Here is a 19845-nt window from a genome sequence, read left to right as displayed (position 1 = left end):
TGATGTGACTTGTAAGAGGGGAGCGTTACCTACCTCCCTTTCCTCCCACCCAGGAGGCTGACAGGTCCTGCTCCCAATCTCTTTCAAATTTAAGATCAGAACAGCACTTCCCATTTCCTCAAAGGTGGCTTCACAGGACTCCGGTCCCACCGCATCAGTGTTTCTTCACCTACTGTGGCATGTATTGCTGTAAGTCAGTGAGTGCCAGAATATCAGAGCATGGCGATTGCTAGAGAATAACGCCTGGGAAGTGAGAGGGGCCGTGTCCCCTCAGGTTTGGGGGAAGAAATTAATCCTATATCTCCTGGAAACCTAGGATATTCCTATTTCAGTTGAGCTCTGCCAGGCAGAGGAGACTACCTCCACCTCCTTTTTTTTGCCAAAGGGAAAATGTTTGCTCACAGTAAATAGAAAAACATTTTGAAGGCAGGTATGTTTGCATCTGGGGGAACAATGGAAAACATCAATTTTGATTTAATCCCAACAGAGTTTGTAGGTTTTTAGTAGTAATATTTAGCTTTGCTGCCAAGGTGAAAAAAGTGGAAGCTTGAGATCTGTATCCATGCAGTCTCAATTACACATGAGAAAACCACATCATTTTAATGGTAATAGCAACTCTGAGCCCCCATAGGTTTTTATAAGCTGCTGCTTGGTATTGGGCAGGAGGAGGAGAACATGCTTTCAGGACAGCTGGAGAGGGAGGAGGCTGCTTCCTACCCGAGTCCTGTAAAGGCATGAATGAGAGTTGTAGCCAGCATGGAGAAGGGAACAGATTTTGTCCATGCTGTAGAAGTTTAAAAAAATATATATATGTATTCGGTGTGTCCTGGATCTGAAGGAGGCAGCGATGGCCCAAAGGCTGTACAGTTCAGTGGAGGACTCAGTAATTGATAGGAGAATGGAAGAGTAATACTTGGGGGAAGTTTTTTATTCAAACATGTAATGTGTTTTGACAGGCTTCTAAAATAACGTGATACCTTTCTGAGCTCAAGCTGAGTTGCATATGATTGAAAGTGGGATAAATCTCCTGGAGTGCACTAAGACTTCCTGTGTTTACATTGCAAGTAGGGTGTTAAGGAGCAGGGTTGCAAGTGAGGAGTACCTGCCATATGGCAGCAGGGTAACTTTAGGTATTGTTTTCAGGTCAACAGACAGTCAGCTGAAGCTGTGGAATGTAGGGAAGCCTCACTGCTTGCGCTCCTTCAAGGGTCACATCAACGAGAAGAATTTCGTAGGGCTCGCATCCAATGGAGACTACATTGCCTGTGGTGAGTAGAGCAGCCATCCTGACAAATGCTAATGGGACCCCTCAGAGCTGGTGCCTCTCCAGCTGCAAAGCACACCAGCGGTTGTACTACATAGCTGCATGGGCTTTTTATTGGGGGATTATTCTGAACTTCCACCCTCATTCCCTTCCCAGGGAATGGCATAAGGAGCCCTGGCCTAAGGGGATCTGTACTTGGTTTTCTCCCATTTCAGATGAGTTCTTCATATATGACGATTCAGACTTGCTGTCACCAAAAGTCAACTGCTAATGTAGCCACTGTTGATATCACTTATGTCTTTCAAGTTTATCAGCTGACATGTCCTCATGCATCTTGCTAAGGAAGGGCAGTAGCCTGGACCGCACGAGTGGTCCTGTACTTGTCACTTGATATGGCATTCTGCATGGTGAAGCACTAATGCCCTCATTGTGGACAGCTCTCTAGAAGACTAAATCATCCTGAAGCAGTTACCCCTTTGGCAGTTTCTGTCTTTTCACCGCTTAAGTTGGACTGTTGAACCTCTGTAAATCCACAGGTCTTGGTGGGAAAGCAGTGACAGGCTAATTGCTGTGGGATGAGCAAGACAGCTGTGCCAGCACTGAAGGGAGGACCTTAGCTTGTGTATACTCTGATCTCTGTACAGCTTGCAGGGCAGAAATTTGGATGGATTTCTAAACAAAGCCTGCACACTGTCTAGTCTCTCTTACTTAAACCTCTACAGACCAAACTGTCGTACTTGATTATGGCAAGCAAAACTGACAGTGCTACCTGCCTCAGAGCTGTAATGCCGAGCAGGCTGGGTGTAGCAGTGTTTCATGTGGTAGCATAGATGCTCTGCTCTGCCCTAAGGAAGTTATGGGGGACGGTTGGGATCCTGTATGTTTTGCAAGTGCGCTGCATACTGTAATTGTCTTGTAATAAAACCTGGTTCTGTTATTAAGCATCGTGAAAGTTTGCTGTGGAGCACTCCCAGTTGCCAAGGCACCATGAGCATGACGATAACTACAAGGAGGAAATGTCTGGTCTCGCCTTAAACAATGAAAGAGCTAAGAAGCCTTATTTCTGTGCCTGCTACCAGAACCTAATCTTGGTGGTTTTTTTTTTATTTTTATTTCTAGGAAGCGAAAATAATTCCCTTTACCTATACTATAAGGGCCTCTCAAAGACACTGCTGACGTTCAAGTTTGATACAGTCAAAAGTGTCCTGGACAAGGACCGGAAAGAAGATGATACAAATGAGTTTGTGAGTGCTGTATGCTGGAGGGCACTACCAGATGGGGTAAGCTTTCTGCTGAGGCAGCCAGCTGGGTGTGAAAGGAATGCCTCCTGCTTTCTCATGAAATAGCATTGCTGAGGGTTTGACTGCACTTGGTATTTTCCTGTTTATGGGTATTGCAGATTGGCGTGAGAACGTGAAGATCTGCAGGGTAACTGAAACACTGGGGGATGCTGGAGGAGGAGGGACTGCTGTACTCTTAACTCTTCCACCTGGGTGTTTAAATTTCTCTACTTGGCATCTGAAATCCCAAAAGCAGCATTGTATTTCTGGCACTTAATGTTTTTGGTGGATGCATTAGCAGGTTTCTTTTGTTGCTTTAACGAAGGCACCTGCAGATACTCACTGTGGAGCCTTATCTCAATGTTATTGTGTCTATATGGACTTGCTCATTGAAATACAGCCCCCGTGTTTAGATGAGTAGATATGTAAAGGAGGTGAGCCCAGGCTGCAGTCACCTCGATGACTGTTCCAGTGACACTTAATTCATATACGTAGCATGTGTACTAATGCTGCAGGCAGACCTGACGCAGCTTTTGTGAGAGTGGCCTTTCGGCACGAGGCTGCTCAGGAGAACAAAAAACTGCTTTTAAATTCAGAGTGCTCTTGAAAACCTTGCATAAAAAAAAAAATTGAGCAAGTAACTCTTGTATGTACAAGGGTTTGCAGATCAGATACTTAATGGGCTTGTTGGGAGGGGGAGGAGAGCAGCTCATCCTAAATACAGTCTTCCAAGTAGCTAAAGTGGAACGTTGCCTAATTGATGTCCTGAGATGTTGCATTCATAAAGATAGTGTTTTGGAAGGGTAACATCTACCAATCTGTTTCTGTATGAAGAAACTGCCCCCACAACTGTGATTCAGATTTAGGAGGATTTGGTATACACAGGTGTCACATCTCAGATGAAGACTGGCTGTTAGAAGTTGCGTAATCTGTCTTTGTCTTTCTGCTGGATAAAAAATGTGCTGCAGGAACCTGTGTGTCCAGAAACACCCTTCCCTGAACTTTCTTCACTGCAGTGTTTCTGTGTTGGGTTGTCCTGCCCACTGATGTCCTGCGCAGCTTTTCTACAGACAACAGACTAACAGTGATGTCTCACCCCTGGTGTTATTTCTGTTGCCGTCTGCTCCTTACCAGCCTTTTCTCTGATTAATGTGCTTTACTCTGATAGACCTTCTGCTTAAGTGACTGAGAAACTTTTGAGCAGTCACCAAGGACTGTCAAGCAATTCTTCATAACCAGTATGAAAAAATATTGTGCAAAAATCTAATAGTTAAATCAGACCCATCAAGATTGCACCAAATAACGTTCAGGCTTCAGTCCACTAAGCAGCATTCAGAATCCGTCTCTATTCTGATCATTTGTTTTCCCTCATTCTTCTGTTTTTCCCTGGGCTTCTTCTAAATTAGCCTGTTTCTCCTGTGGCAGCCACAGTACCTGGCTCTCGTTTGTAAAGAAAGCAGCAAAAAGCTGCCTGTGATCTGAGAGCCACTGTTTTGCTTCTGTGTTTTACCTCTGCCTGTGGTGCATGCCATCCTGCTTTACATACTGAGCAAGCAGCCTCACTTGCTTTTGCCAAGAGGCCTTAATGCTTCCTTGCACCATATCTCCAATCCCCCCAAGACAAGAAGTACTCTTCACCGATGCAGCCGCACATTTCTCTTCACTCTTGTACCGGCGCAGCGGTCCTCTCTGACCTAATTGAGACTTTGTTCATGTTCTTAGGAAATTAAATTACTGCACAGCCAAAGGTCACTTATGTCCACAAAGTCTTGCTCAAACGATGAAACTTTTATTCTCCATTTTGGTAATGTTTCTTGAATCTGGCACAAAATTTTTCAAATGAGCTTCGTATATACAGGCTTCCCTAAAAGCTGACGTGTTTTTTAATCATGCTCAGATGAACTAGAGAAGGCCTTTGCCTTGCAGTGCTGTCAGCATCTGGGAATCAGGGAACCCACAGCCTATTTCTGGCTTAATTGCAGACTTTGATCCTGGGTGAGTCACTCTGCCTTAGTTTCCTAATTATAAGAGTTACCACACCTACCTTTCCCCACTGGTGTGCCTGCTCTGCTGAAGAGCATGTGCATCGAAGCAACTCCAGCCTAGCAGCAGCACAGAGCCCAGCACAGGCTGGGAAACCTGCCCCAGAGCCGCAGGGAGCATGGCGAGTAAGCTTTATAGTGCTATGGGTGTGCTGTTCTCCGTGCCTTGCTGGGCTGGTTCAAAGCCATCTCACTTATCTCCATGCCATGGTCACTGGGCAATAGCTTCAGTTTGCCACCTGGAGTGTTTCCAAGGGGGGAGATGCGGGTGCTGTGTGCCAGCCTTTCCCCTGGGCTCCCTGGTGGAGCAGACTCTCCTTGGTTTCCCTATGGTGTTGCTCTCAAGGATTGTTCTTTAATTAACCTTTCGAGATGAGATAAGTTTCAGATCTGTCAGTTATCTTGGGAAGCATGAGTACATGTACTCCTTCACTTCATGCACTTAAGTGCAAAATCTTGGATCCTAATTAAAACTTAACTAAAACTTTCAGATGAAATGTCATTGATTCTTTCTTAAATCTATTTTTATGTAATTCAAGCTTTTACTTCCTCCTGAGCCAAAGTCAAGCTGTGCCAGCATCCCTTGCCAGAACCCGTCTTTTTTCTTCCCTCTGCGTTGGTTTTCCCTCGCTTATGAAGATGCAGGGACCTTTTTGCTAGAGTTGTCACCTTTCCAACCATAGAGGTCCAGCCGGCACCATCTTTCCATTGTGTGTCAAAGCCATAACGAGGGAGAGAAATTGTTCTCCCTAAGTACTTATTAGCATTTTGCATCAGGCTTACTCACTTTTCAACTCTTAAGTGATATTTAGAAATAAGCACTAACTTGTAGGCGAATAGGTTTGTTAGACTCTTTGGAAAAAAAACCAAGCAAACGAAAAAACCTCTCAGCAGGTACATCAGGAAGCAAACCTTTGCTCTGCTTCTTTCAGTGCTGTGTTTTGGACAAAGGTAAATAGGCTGTTCAGTATTTTTTTAAATAGCACTTATTTAGAGTTTGTGGGGAAAACCATTTCTCACTTCTCCTTTTACTCTAAAAATTGATCAATATTTAGAAGTAGAGAAAGCTTCAGGACACTTTTGGCCTAAGTGACCTGATAAACATGAGTTAGAGATGCATTTCGGAACCTTCCCTGAACCAAATCCTTTTATTTCCTAAGTCAAGGATTTTATAATATACCTGTGCCATCCTTTGTTTCTGGCACCTCGGCAAGATTTAGCCAGCTTGATTTGAAATGTGAATCTGGTCTTGAGATTGGAAAATACATTCTTCTATTTCATTAGCATGTAAGCAGACGATGCCCTTGCATATAGGGATGCCCTTGCATACAGGAAAGGAAATTATAGTAGTGGTGGTAGCTCATTGCAGCTAGGTGGGTAGAGAGGTTTTATCTGTCTTGGGAGGGTCACTCCAGTTTTGTCTAGGTACATGGAGAGTAGCTGGAGGAGATTGGTTTGTACTTCGTTTTCCCTTACGTGTCCTACATGATGTTTTCCCCTTCCCTGAAGGGGACACCTTTCATTTGGATCTGCTTTGCCATATTGCAGAGTTTGAGATATGCCTCATACAGCTGTGTTAAATAATTGCATCTCAAGTAGCCCCTTTCCTAGTCATGGTTAGTGTTTCTCAGAAAGAAGCTGTCAAAAGAGAAACCAAGGCTGAACCTGCTCCCAGGACAGCAAAAAGGTATTACTGCTGAGCACAGAAGCAATTTGATTATGTAGATTAAGCATGGCTCAATCTATCATAATCACTGTAAAGAAGCCATTTAATTTTGTACCTGCTTGCATGAGTATTCATTACTGCCGATAAGCAGGTTAGCTGAGGAAAGATTTCTCAAGCAGAAACGTCGAGGCTTTGATACTGGTAAGGAGATGCAGATAAGAGCAGGAGAATGCCATGCAAATTAGTTTAGGTAAAACTTCATTTGTTTTTTCCTTTTAGAGGGGTAAGGAAGGGAAATCCATTGAGAACAGCACTGCAGACTTTCACCAAGTCATCTCGCTGCAGTGAGCAGGTGGGTGGTGGTACGTGTTGGATGGATGCAGAGGTCTCCTGGCTCTTGGGAGGAAGGATCTCAGAGTGGTGGCATGGCAGTGTTATGAAAGCATCTCCTCTGCCTGACAGGGGAGAGTGGAAACCTGTGTATGTGTTTTCTCACCTTGTCGCTCTTCAAAAGTCATTTTAATTTAGGGGAGTCTCAAAACAATCACCTAGCTGTGAGTGAGAGAAGCAGGCTGTGGGACTCCAGACTTGAGGTTGCCTTTAGGCACTGTCATATGATGGAAGTATCTTCATAATTAGTCTTGCATCTCTGAACTTCTCTTTGTTAATCTTAGAGGATGGAAATACTCCCTTCAAATAGGTTTTTGGTGCATCTCTTCAGAAAATGAGCTTTTCTTCTGTTTATTTTTCTTTTCCTCTGAACATTCAGCTTTGTTTCTTAATGATGTCTGGCTCTTTAAATGGAAACCTGTAATTGTACTGCAATAAGCTGGTCACTTAATAGGGCTGTAATCTTGTTCACTGATGAAAAGTAGCCATCCTTTGTTTCCCAGTAGCCTAATAAATGGTACAAAACGTACACAGGAGCTGGTCAGGGACTCTGATAATTCACAATCAGCAAATTGGCTCCCTTCACTGGAATTAATTTAGCCAATACAGATTATTTTGGGAAGTGATTCATTGCCATTTTAAAGCGCTAATTAATTTGGATGACTTATGAACATTAAAAATGAAACCTCCTTTGTCATTCCCAAATAACCAAGTGCTTATTCAGTGTCATTCTTAAGTAACTTGTATCGACTGTAACTGCATCTCTTCTAACTTGAAATATGAATTCCAATGGGGTTTTGGGGGGAAAACAAGTCTAAGACTTGGTATTTTTTTGTTCCGCTTTGCTGCTGAAATTTTAAAGGCTCAAAATTGGTGAGAATTTTGACTTCCAGCTTCAACTCAGTGTTGTCTTATTTTTGCAGCATCCTCAACTAGTTGTTCAGATGTCAGTTAAGGTATACCTAGGTAGTAATCTAAAGCTTACAAGATAAATGCCTGCCTGGAGTGATCAGACCTTAGCTGTCCCTTGCCTGCCTCTGATACCAGCTACTGGCACAGGCAGCAGTGTGAGTAGCTCCAACGGCAGTATTTTCAGGGAGGGCACTGCTGTTTTCTGACTCATCCTTTCTTTCCTAGACCAGGGCTGGCCCGTAGCATTCATGTGCAGCATCTCCCAAACCAGTATTCTTGCAGGTTATTCTCCAGAGTATTGCCACACTACTGTTTCATCCTGGAAATGCGGTGTTCTTCATCTTCTCTCTCATGATTGAAATGAACAGCGGTTTACGGGAGGATGAGAATGAGCAGCTTTTAAGAAAAGCAAGGAGATGTGACTTTGATCAGGTTTATTCTACTGGGTTTTCTCCCCTTCCTGAAAATCTTCAAAGATTTTCCTCCCTCTTGTGGAAGCTGTCTAAGCCCCATAGCGTGCGTGCTGTGAAGCTCGCAGCTGTCAGTGTGATGGCTTCCCACTCCTCTTGACATGCCCTCTGCTCTCTGGCCATTGGGAATGCTTTAAACAAGAAGTTTTCTTTGGCTTTCATTACTTTGCTGCTTCGCACTTTCCTTAGGTAGTAAATATATTTTATTTCTCTTCCATCCTACCTTTTTCATGTCTATTCCTCCCTTACTCATTTGAAAATCTCAAATCTTCGTTAAAAACAAGTGGAACCCAGAATATCAAAAGATACATCGTACATCATGGATGCTTGATTTTTTTTCTCCCCCCAAATCTTAGCATATGCCTTATGTATACTGACACATACTGTATATATTGTTTTATATGCTGCTTGAAAACTATTTTCATATGCAGAATAATTTCTGCCTTGCAGATAAAAGATGTCACAAGTTCAGTATGTATGCTTCTTTGTGCTGAACATACACTTTCATACCCATATCTCTTCAAATGCTCATTTTGGGCTCTATTTTTTCTGTGGCTAAGGAGAATTAATTAAAAAATACTCAGGTAACTAACAATATTTTACTCCTCATCACAACCCTTGGGGTCCAACTGCAGAGAACTTTGTGGAAAAAAATCATACTCTATTATTAACAGTTCATGCATTATATTGAAATTTCAGTGTGTTAATACTTTGGTCCATGTGAAAGACCATCTTGATAATGTGATTATGCAAATGACAGGCTTTAGGAGAAAGTGTTTAATTTTGAGTCTTCTGTAGAAGAAGGAAAACATTGGTATATGTTCTTTTGGTATTGCCTCTCCCCGGTTGCAGGACACCCTCTGAGCTTCAGGGCAGACACTTGCCAGACCACACCGCTGCCGCAGTCGAGTGTGGGCAGGGGTGAAGGGAGCTAGGTGATTCCCTGATAACCCCGACCTCTGTCCACTGTGCTCTTCCCATCTAGTGTGTTTGGGGGGAAAAAAGTGTATTACACAATTTATTTTGCTGTTTCAGGGCTCAAGGTGGCATGCCAGCAGGTGGCTGGTACATCAGTGCCTATGATAACTCTTCCTTTCCTAGATGCAGAGCAGCTGGCCGTGCCACTGATGCAAACAGAGGGGATGAGTCTCTCGCTTTTGTTCAGCTCTGGAAGTTCAGGTCCCCTGTGGTACTGCAGCACTCTGATATCATTCTAGCTTCTATTTTAAGAATAGCTTCTTCAAGAAATGTAGGTGGCTCGGGTTTTTCTTCTTTGTTGGTTTTAAGTTTACATTTGCAAACTCAATTTCTCTCTCCTTCTGCAAGGTGAGGCTTTTTTTTTCCTGCATAATCACAGAAAATTGCCAAGGGGTTGATGTTTTTTTGAAGTGAAGGCAGATCAAAGTTGCGCATGTTTCTTGAATGAAGGCAGCATTTACTCTTTCAGACTTTCACAGCTGATATTTGCTTACCAATGTGTCTCTTCTAATGCCAAGAGAAGTAGACAGTGTGCTCTAGATAGGACTGAGGTCCTCCTTATTAGTCATCTCTTTCCTAGAGCAAGTGAATGACATAGTGGTCGACATAACTCTGAGTGCTGTTGACATTACAGTTCCAGTAGCTGATCCCGATGGTGCAGCTGTTCAGATAATGGATTGCAGTTCATTGCCGGTGCAAGCAGAGGTCCGAGCAGGCTCTTGTTGTTTCCTAGGCTTTAAAAAAAATAAGAGCATCCCAATGCAATCACAAATTGTATTGGTATGATACACGCTATGAACTGGGGATGCAAAGAAGTCTCTGGGCAGCTGTCATTGAACCTGTAAGCGGATGTTTCTCTCCTGTTGGGACTGCTGCTTTAGTAACCATTAATTCTTTATTCAAGTATGAGTTTTGTAACAGATGAACCCAAGTCAGGAGTTCACCCGGAACCTGGACTTCATTCCTTGACTCCATCCCCAACTCCCTGCTGAACCATAATGTTACAAGGTACAAGCTGAAGTGCAGCAGTATGTATCGTGTGGCCCTTTGTAAAAGCTGTGTCCCAAACAGTACAACTTAATAGAAAACTGTTTGTATTAGGGTGATACTTGGGGTTGCCTTTATATTATATATATTGGGGTGGAAAGAGAAAAAGAGCAGATTTGTATTCAGAGAGCATTTGCTTTTAGAATTAAATAATTGTACAACTCTTTTGCCTTCCTACCCAACCTCTGTAGTGCTGCTATTGGGCCACTTGGTCTGAACTCTGATACGTATCCTTCCGGGTTCTAGAGATGCTGATTAAATAGCTGATTAGCCTGTTGTAAGGTTTGGGGTTGTTTGTTTGTTTTTTTCCAGATGATGCCTGGAAACATTGCTTATTGTGAGTTGTAAGCTCCTCTCTTCTCATGCTTGTTCTTAGTGTTACACCTTTGTCTTGCGGGCATTTCACCCTCTATTGCCCTAGGGATTAGAGGTGGCAGGCATGCTCTCTCTCTACCCCCACACTCTTAGCCTTTGCATAGGAAGGCTCATCCCTAGTATTTTCTGGGATTTTTATAATGTATATTATGTTTACTGTCCTGGAGCAGAGACCCCTGAAAGCAGTAAGTCATTGTAGGAGCCAGGCAAGCTTTGCAGATACTGAGCCAGCATCTGTTGCCTGATCTCAAGCTCCAACCAAAGCGGGTCTCCTCTGAGTCAGAGCATCTCCTATGGGAGCAGCCTTTGCTATCCTTTATACTGCTAGGTTCGTGCTGGCTTGGTGTTTTTTTTTTTTTTAAGTGCCATCTATCTGCTGAAGTCTCTGATTGGCACAAAGTGCCAATGCGATGAGGTCTGAATGCTTGGAGCTAATCTTAGTAAGTCGGGCAGTATTCAGTGTTTTATGAAGCAGATGAAGGGGGTCATTTAAGATAAGAGTCGCAGGGGTAAAGCTGCATTTCTTAATACTTAGTCATTGCTTAAGGAGGACTCTGGTTTCAGACCAGCAGGAGCAAAGTGAGAGAGTGAAGTAGGTTTTGAACAGCCATTGGCATTGGGCTAACCACTGCCTTTGAAGTCAGCTTCAATGTAGCAACAGAATTCCCACACCGAGGGTGTTTGAAACCCTTGCTGCTGGTGGTCTGCTGTCACTGCTGTTTGAAGGTGGGTTTATAACCTCATTCCCTCTAACAAATGACACTGCTTTAATTACAGTCCAAGCAACCTCACAATATTGTCTTTCCCCCGCCACCCCAACATTCTTCAGTGCATCTACCAATGGCAAGTCCTGCCAGGCTACCACCGTTCAGTGACCACTCATGAGCTGCATCAACCTTTCTCTCTAGCGCTCCTAATTAAGCAATTTTAATGGCAGGATTTAATGTTTTACAGAGTGTAAATGAAGTGGAAAAAATATGAACTGATTTTTTTCTTTCCAGCACAAGATTTTGATCAGATAATTTAATCTCTGGGTGAAATTGAAGTAGAAGCATTTATGCACAGGTGGCTTTCTCTGCAAAAGCTTTATTTTATGTAGGTCTGTGCATTAATATAGTTACTGCTTGGCTTTGGGCAACTGTTCTGAAGGTTTTCATATGCTTTCTGCCCTTCTGTTATCAGTAGGAAAACCCCAAAGCGTTTTGAAACCCAGTAACTTGTGACCAGCTTAATGCCAATTGCGTTGTGTGTTGGTAAAGCAAGAATTAAGGCTTTTATGATGCTCCTTGTAAAAACAACTGCTCAGACTGGTTTTCCAACAGCAACACGGATTTGTATGCTTTTAACCTATATAAATAAGACTTAGTTTCCTTTTGGTGCTGTTCTGATCTAATTCTAGCTAATGCTGGATGAGCGAGCTAGCTATGTGAAAACGGCCACTCCTTTGAAAGCAATCTCATGTCTGAATTGAAACTACCTGGATATGTAACTAGGATATATAATTATTTTATATAGGATACACACAGAATTATAGTAATCGGTCCTTTCTAAGGAAGGGAAAGCCAGTATGGCAGGAAAATTATGTTCAGTAACTTAATGAATACCTTTTAGACAGAAATGATACTGTTAAATTCGGGGTTGTGCAGCTGAATGGAGTTGCATTCACCCTTGCACAAGGTGTTCTAAATTCTGCAAGGGAAGTGCTGCTTCAAACAATTACATCTCTTATATGTTACTGTATATCATAATAGCTTCCAAAACTCTTATCTGGTTGCTAAAGCTGGAGAGAAGTGAGCTGTTTGGTGCAGTACTGGATTTTCTAGTTTTACTTTAGTATGTCTGAAGTGAATATTAAGTTAAGCAGAGAGGTATAGCTGGGGCAGCCTGGGGAGCTGGCAGATGACACAGTGCATTGTTTCCCATTTACTTATAATAATGAGAGATACTGGAGGGAAGATAAGCAATATTACATGTACTGGGAAGAAAGATTGGTTCAGATCCATTAAATTTAAAAAAAAGTTCCTTTTACCTGTAATCTGCAGATAGCACATAAATTAACTGCAGCAGGAGGAGGAGATGCTGCATCCCTCTGCACTACCCACGCTGGCAGAGGCTCAGCATCACTAGCCAAGTCTCAGAGTGTAAATCAGGCATACATGATTTTTATTCCTAGTTTCTAGGTTGATCAGTTGAGACCTCATTGCCTTTTTCTTCCAAGAAAGACCTACAAAGCAGACTGCTCTGGCCAAATTTCTTCCGACCACCAAATAATGGCAAGCCTGTCTGGTCTGGGGAGTATGTGCTTGGGGGAAGACTTGACTTGTTTAGAGTGAAATATCCTTGATTAAAATAGGAGGTTAATAGTGCTTCTGTGTGTGCCTTGCTTCACAACTTGCACATTAGCTCCAGCATTTGAAAAGATAAATTTGGGCCAGCAGGAGTATAAAAAAAAGGAGAGAAAATGAGCTGGAAGTGAAATACAAATGTCCTTATTTAGTACAAAAGGATTCATCTCGCTGTCAGCTTTGTTTTCGTTAGGTTCACGCTTGGCTTGACAATGCAAAAGAAGAAATTTAAATTCTTGGGAGATGTGTGAAAATCTGAAGCAAAACAAGAGTTAGCAGCTTGTGAAACTCTTCTAGTGTTATAGCAGGCAGCAGCCTGCAGTGGGAACTTGTGGGTTTTCTTTGTTTCAAAACTTAAGAATATATATATTTACCTTGCCAAAAGTAAGCAAAGATCCACACTGTGAAAAATCAGTCTGCTGATGCTCAGATGTTTATATTAGAAAACTACTGCTTTAGAGATTTCTTTTAGATAAATGTTTGGATAGATGTATGGTTACAGGGTGAAGGGACGCAATTTGGCCGCTGCTTTCCCAGTCTATCCTTGAATGCAAACTCAGACCCTCTCCATGTCTCTTGGCCATCCTCTGCAGCCATCCCTCTTCTTCCTGTCGTAAGGCTCCTTGGTTTTCCCCCGAGAGCAGAGCTGTCTGAACACGTGGGTGTGGACAAGGACAGTTTCCTCCTCATAAGCCCACCACAGTCACTAAATCTTTGGCTTTTGCTATTCATTGTGAACCTGGGAACTATCCATTCTGCAGTGGGGAGGGGAGCTGTGAAAACTCATTTTTGTACAGATTTTTGAAGTTTCCATTGTTTTCCTTTGCGAGCAGTTTTGAGGTGGGTTTGTGATGCAAACAGGTCTATTCTCGGCCAGGCTGGGGCCTCTGTATTAATTTCGGATAACATATGAATGAGGAATTTGAGCCCAGCTCACTACAAATCAAAGTTAATGACGTAATGACTGTGATGCACACCAAGCCCTGTCACCTCTGTCTCTCCTTATCCAGACAAACGCATGCTGTGTATGTGCTCTGTGTGTGTGGCTTTTTTAGAGGCCATTTCTTTATACTATCATTTATTTCTTTCTTGGAAGCTATAGCTAGGGCAGCAGATGATCATGAACTCTTCACGGGAGCTTTTCTGCTGATGATTGTAGCAGTACACTGTTTGCTGTGACAAGAAGTAAGTCCTGTTGAGTCTTGGCAGAGGACAGTTGTTTTATTTTCCTATATCTACTGTATTGTGTCCTGTATTTCTGACCGTCTCTGCTCCAAAATGTTTGAGGCATTGTCAGGCTGAGAGGAAAGCAGGGCGTACCTGTTGTGTGGTCCAGCTCCAGCGCCGTGGTGTCTGTTGAGGAGTGAGTCATCAGCAGCATCTCTTCAGAAAGAATGTCTAAAATCAAGGGAGCATGAAGCAGATTAGCTAAAAAAATCAAATGCCAGAAGTGTGTGTTTGTCTTCCCTCACCCTTTGTCAGCAGAGCTTGGGTTTGTATTCTAATATTTATGTAGCTGAAGGATATTATACAATCAGAGGTACTGTGTTGCAACACAAGGTTTTGTTCACTCCTATAATCCTAGTAGGAAAATGACATGATTTTTTTTTTTCTTTATATACTTGAGTCTTTTTAAACTTCCTTTTTGCTATTAGTGTCGTTGGTAGCTTAATGGATTTCTTGATTGTTGAGCTCCTCTTTTTGCTACAGTATTGTTAGTCTTTGCATGCATTCAAAATGACAGGCAGCATTAAAAACAGTCATTTCAATTTGAGATATCTAGAGATAATTTTTTTATACCCACTATGTGAAAATAACTTGAACAGTAGCAGAATTATCCATTGTAAGAGAGATGATTTTACTTGTGAATTAGGTTTAAAGATAAAATCTTTCCCACTTCCTGGGATGTGGATTTCCTATTCATTGCTGTGTTAAGATTAATGGGGAGCAAGACTTTAATCCAGAACAAAGATGATTGAATTGTCCTTAAACAGTGATGTAGAGCATTACCCAGATCTCACTTTATTGAAAGCCTTTTTTGGTCTTGCAGTGCTGAGAAACCATGAGCGTGTGAGCTGCTTGTGAGTACATCATATGAAGAAGGATGCTTTTTCCTCATTTGCTGGCTCATTAGAAAGTAAAATGCTTTCTAGTTTTTCTGGAATAAAGTTGTTAGGTGGTGTTGTATGGAATGGGTTAAATCCGTGTAGTATATTAGCTAGAAATTATTTTGGTGTGCAATAAGAAAAAGGGCTCACTCCACCTGCAAAAGCCTCTGATGGCTTAAAGGTCTGCCATTAACTGAGCCGCTGCTGGGTTGTGGAGTGGCCAGGACAGAAAATTAAGTACCTTAATGCAGCTTTGTTTTCCTCTTTGGGAACCCAGAGAAGGGCAAGCTCAGACTCCAGCTACCTGAGCCTGTCAGACAGCGTGTCTGGCAGAGCCACAGCACGATCCACCACTCCCCTTGCTGCCACCAGCCCCAACTGCGCGCTGCTGGTGCAGTGATGCTAACAACAAAACCGTGCGTTTAAGAATTAATGTCTTTCTTTTAATCTCCTGTTTTCCAGCAGGAAGTGTGTAGAGCCATCAGGTTGTCCTAAATCTCCAGTTACAGCCTAGAACGGAGTAAGGATGTCATCTGGTTTTCACCCTTTCGGAGTGCCAAGGAGAGAGCATGGGGGGAAGCATCTAATTCAAGGATTTCCAGGCTGTGACGTGTGAGCTTGACAGCCCCTCAATTCATTTCAGGACTCCTATCTGAGAGCGGGCTGTGACCGGTAACGTTTGGGAGCTGGCAATACTTATTTCAGATGCATGTACCACATTTAAAATTAAAAAAAAGGGGGGGGGGAAGAGAAAGCAGCTTGCTGTTTAATGGCCTTGCTGTAGGGATGCTGGCAGGCAGCACACCATTGGCAAGCTGTTCCCTGGAGTTTAGGAGCGTATTCAAGGCCAGGAGATTTAGGGACTTATTAATGGCACTGCAGCTTCAGGCCCTGCTGTTAGCTGGCAGTCACCGAGTGAGTAAGAAAGGAGCTGTTGGTGCTGCATTTAAGGCCATTGGGTATGCATGCGTGCCCTGTGCAGCATCTCTTTCTTCTGGCTAGAATGATTTTGACCTTCTGAGTTAAACTTTGCCACTTAGTGATATTTTCCTATTATGTGAATCCTATTTTCTTCAGCTTATTTGCATGCATTACATCATGTTTCATTTAGGATTTGATACGGTCAGAAGCCCGGGATAAAAGACTGTGTAATAAAAGGCTGTTTTAATCATGAAATTTTGTAGGACTGGAAGCTGCTGGGACCAGTTGTGGGCAAAAGAAATATGTTTTGTCCACCATTGCAGTTTTCCTAGAGCAAAGTGGAGATCTCTGTCTGCTTTAGGAGAGCCAACTAAACCGGATCGTTCCCCTCCATACACATGTATTATCGCATAATGTGCCGAGACAGTTCCTGCAGCGTCCTCGGCAGTAACTCTGCTGCCCAGCCGTGGTGTTCCACCATGTGGAGACAGCCCTTGGGCAGGGTTTTGTCTGCAGCATCCAGAGCTAAGTATAATTGCCAAGAGTTAATCCAGCTCGGTAGTTTAAAGCAAGACTGTAATCATAGTTATTGGGTTTTGTATTAAAAAGCCCTTTTTTTTAAAGATCTCGTTAGGTTTAGCAAGCTGGCTGTAGAGGTGATTATGTTCTGGTTGGAGAGATGAGCAGGGCTGCACATCCTAAGGTTCCCCTTCCCTCTCAATTTTTCTTGCTGCTTCAAGAAACAGTCATTTGCTGTAAGCCAGATTTGCAGCTTTGGTTGAAAATGACTGTGCAAAGCCCCATCAAAGCTGTGCATGTCCCAGAGTCATTTTAAAAAAAAAAAAAAACACTAAAAGGCACTTTGGAGTGTGTGAGCTTCCTGGGATGCCAGGAGCCATTGCCTGTGGTTTGCTGGTGTCCCCAGGTGGGACCTAGTAAATCTTTGTCTGCCCAAAGAGCCCGGGGAAAAAAGGGAGAAAGGATGAAATTGCTCTCTGAGGTTTGGAATGATTATTAAGTGCTGGCCCACTGCCTGATGACTGTCACTGGTTTGCAGAAGTGAGACAGATCTGGGAGAGGTGGCTGCAGCTGTATAGCTGGGAAGTTGTGCTTTTAATTGCTAATTAAAGTTACCATTTGCATTTGGGGTTTTCCTTTTTGAAGAATGACATCATATTACACAAGAAACTGCTAGCACTGTTTGTTTATAGCACAACCAAACTGGCAACTTGCTCTTGCTGGTTTGCTGGTACATCTGTATTTCACCTATTGCATACTTCTGCTTTCCCATCTGTTTTTTATGACTTCTGTCCTGACAGGCCTTGTTCTTCTAGTCCTTGACTCCCCTCCCATGCAGACTTACGATCCTGTAACATTTTCCCTTTTGTCTTTATAAACAATAGGCAGGCATCTAATAGTGTAAGTCCAAAGTCAAGCTGAATCTGCAAAGCTCCCTTGACAACTCCTCTCTCTGAATTATTTAAAGGCCATAAACAAAAGAAAGCCCATCTAGAGCTTCAGGTGACTTCTCATCTGGTATTGTGGAAAATGCCTGATAGGAGACTCCTGCTAATTTTGCCCATGTAAATCCACGGGATTTAGTAGAGTAGCAAATGCAGTTAGAATTCAGGGGCTACCTCCTGGTGTTCCTTGGGGGAGGGTAAATTGCAGAGAGGTGAATGAGCAAGTTGAGGAGAGGGGAAGTGGAAGGTGAATGAAAGAACAGGGAATTTCTCTCTAGTTGTAAGTATTGTGTGTTGAGTTTGGATTTATATTTTTTTTTTCCCCCTCTCACAATCAATGAACTTGTCTAAAGACATTCTACGTTTTTCTTCTGACTTTAATCGCAGTCCTTGGTGGGATTTTTTTTTTACATCCTTTGTTTTTAAATCTAAAATGCTTTTCAACAGCTGAATGACCCAGTGATTTCTGATTTCTCAAGTGCATTTTTGTTGCTACTTTCACTCGTCCTTCTGGATTCGGGAGTGTTTTGGATGGATGGGATCAGGGAAGCAGGCAGCAGAGCACAATTGAGTCCTTCAGATGATGCAAAGTTCATTATTATCTTTTGAATAGTTCATTCTGCAGAACGAACTAGGGAAGATGTCATGCTTTGCATTTATTGTACTAAAGCTATAAAGCTGTACTCTCTTCATTCTTAATACCTAAGGCATAGCTGTCTTCTCCTCCCATTCCCTTCTCCCAGATAAATACAACGGAGAAAGCATCAGTAGTAGGATATTAGAGAAGCAACCTCATATGTATCATCTGTACCTTGTATGGTTTTGTTTAATGAAGTTCTTCACCGTTTATGTACAGTCAGATCTTATTAAAATTCAATTTACTGTACTGTCTTTTTCAATACCAGCCATACAATTTGGTAATCAAAGCTGATATTTTGCAGTGTGGCCTTACTTTGAAAACTGACCTGCAAAAATGGCTTGTCGGCTTCAGTGTATCTTCTTTCAGGGATTCCAGCATCTCTTTCAGTTTACAAATGAAAGATCGCTCCTTCCTAACAGCCTTGCAGATGTGACCCAGCTCAAAGTCCAGTTCAGCTCCCTTTTGTATACTGCCATAAAGATAAGGATTTATGGAGACCACGCTGACCGCGAGCCAGGCCAACTCTGACCCCGTTCTCGGCTGTAGGAGAAGAGGAGATGGCTCTGCTGGCTGGAAGAGGACGCCCAGCTCTGCCACCCCATCCTTACCTGTGGTTACCCTGTACCACAGGAATAGAAGACAGTAAACTTTTTTTAACACAACCCTATGACTTGAACATGTGCAGGGAAAAGATTTAAGTATAACTGGCATTTTGCCTAGTTACTACTCAAGAGTAAACTTGTGCTTGTGACATTAAATGCAGTTTTGGATATCATCAGAACTTGCTGCCTGCAGGTGTAGGCTCTAGCCATTTTTCATTGCCAATCTCAAGTTTATCACCATCTCTTCTCCTTCATAACTTTCCTGCATGCCCTGGCCAGTGAAAATATTTGCCCACTGCACTCAGGGCATTTCTGAAACAGTATTCTGAGGAGAGAAAGCTTCCTATTTCTCAAGACTAGAGAAGGCCACATGGTTTGGTACAGCTTGCCCAGCCTTGTCTGCATTGTGGGAGTTTTCAGGTACGTAGTGCTGTGCTTGATCCTGTTATAACATTAGCTGAATTGGATGTTGAAGGAGAGCAGCAGGTTGTGAATTCTTTCAAGATTAATGGAAACTTTTGTTTTACCTTAATTAAACTTCCATTCCTTAAATCAAAGTCCTGTTTCCCAAATAGGTGTATGTTATAAATAGCATTAGTATAGGTATAATTTCATGAAGCTTATACGCATACTAATGTTTGTGCCTTGATTTTTCTCTGCAAGAAACAATTTGTCCCTTCTTTTATCTCACTGGGTCCTGGTGATTTCAATTCTGTGGCACACATATATGTGTCGCATAGAGAAAATATATATATAAAAAATGTAGTGGCTTATGCAGCTATAAGCTGGGCCACCTTGTAGGCAGGTACCCTTCCCTCTTCTGTTCTTATCACCAAGCAGCTGCGGCCCCTTGGGTGGAAGCAGCCTCCAGGGATGAGATATTTTTGCTGTCCCGCTGTACCTCACTTCCCCTCCCCTTGCTGTAGCTCTGCTTGCCATGCAGATGTGTAATCCCCCACCTTCCCTGCCTACAGCCTCGGCTGGGGATGCAGCATCTTACATGTGCTGTCATTTCCCCCCCCCCTGCCCCAGACAGTATCCTTAGTGCTGACACTTAGACTCATGATTCTGTTCTTGTTGCTATCAAATATACTATTCCTGGCTTAAAGAGAAATGAAGGCTTTGATTTCCATGGCTGCCAGACTTCTGGCCCATCCAGTAATACAATTAGAAGGCTTGCAGATGCAGTGAAACCATCATCCTTCTTTTCCAGCTGGCATGAGCAAAACATTCAGAGTAGTTAATGTGTTTTGCAGATATTGAGCACTCAAGTCCCCCTGCAACTTTATTCCAAGACCCGTTAACGAAACAATTAGGATTTTAACGTATGTCCAGAACTTTC

The 19845-nt window shown here is 42.8% G+C and overlaps 1 protein-coding gene and 1 non-coding gene across 3 annotated transcripts in view; both read left to right on the top strand.

Annotated features, from left to right (window-relative positions):
- COP1 (COP1 E3 ubiquitin ligase) overlaps window positions 1-19845 on the top strand; it is a 130739-nt gene that overhangs the window by 95754 nt on the left and 15140 nt on the right. For both annotated transcript variants that reach the window (XM_076339641.1, XM_076339642.1), the window contains exons 17-18: window positions 1144-1268; window positions 2384-2544. In XM_076339641.1, coding sequence (XP_076195756.1) covers window positions 1144-1268; window positions 2384-2544 — 286 coding nt within the window. The remainder of the gene's footprint in view (window positions 1-1143; window positions 1269-2383; window positions 2545-19845) is intronic.
- On the top strand, window positions 16063-16197 carry LOC143161478 (small Cajal body-specific RNA 3). Its single transcript, XR_012995542.1, has one exon.

This window comes from Aptenodytes patagonicus, chromosome 5, assembly GCF_965638725.1.
Source record: "Aptenodytes patagonicus chromosome 5, bAptPat1.pri.cur, whole genome shotgun sequence".
NCBI lineage: Eukaryota > Metazoa > Chordata > Aves > Sphenisciformes > Spheniscidae > Aptenodytes > Aptenodytes patagonicus.
Note: the sequence above shows the minus strand (reverse complement) of the source record. Positions and strands in the feature narration are given on the sequence as shown.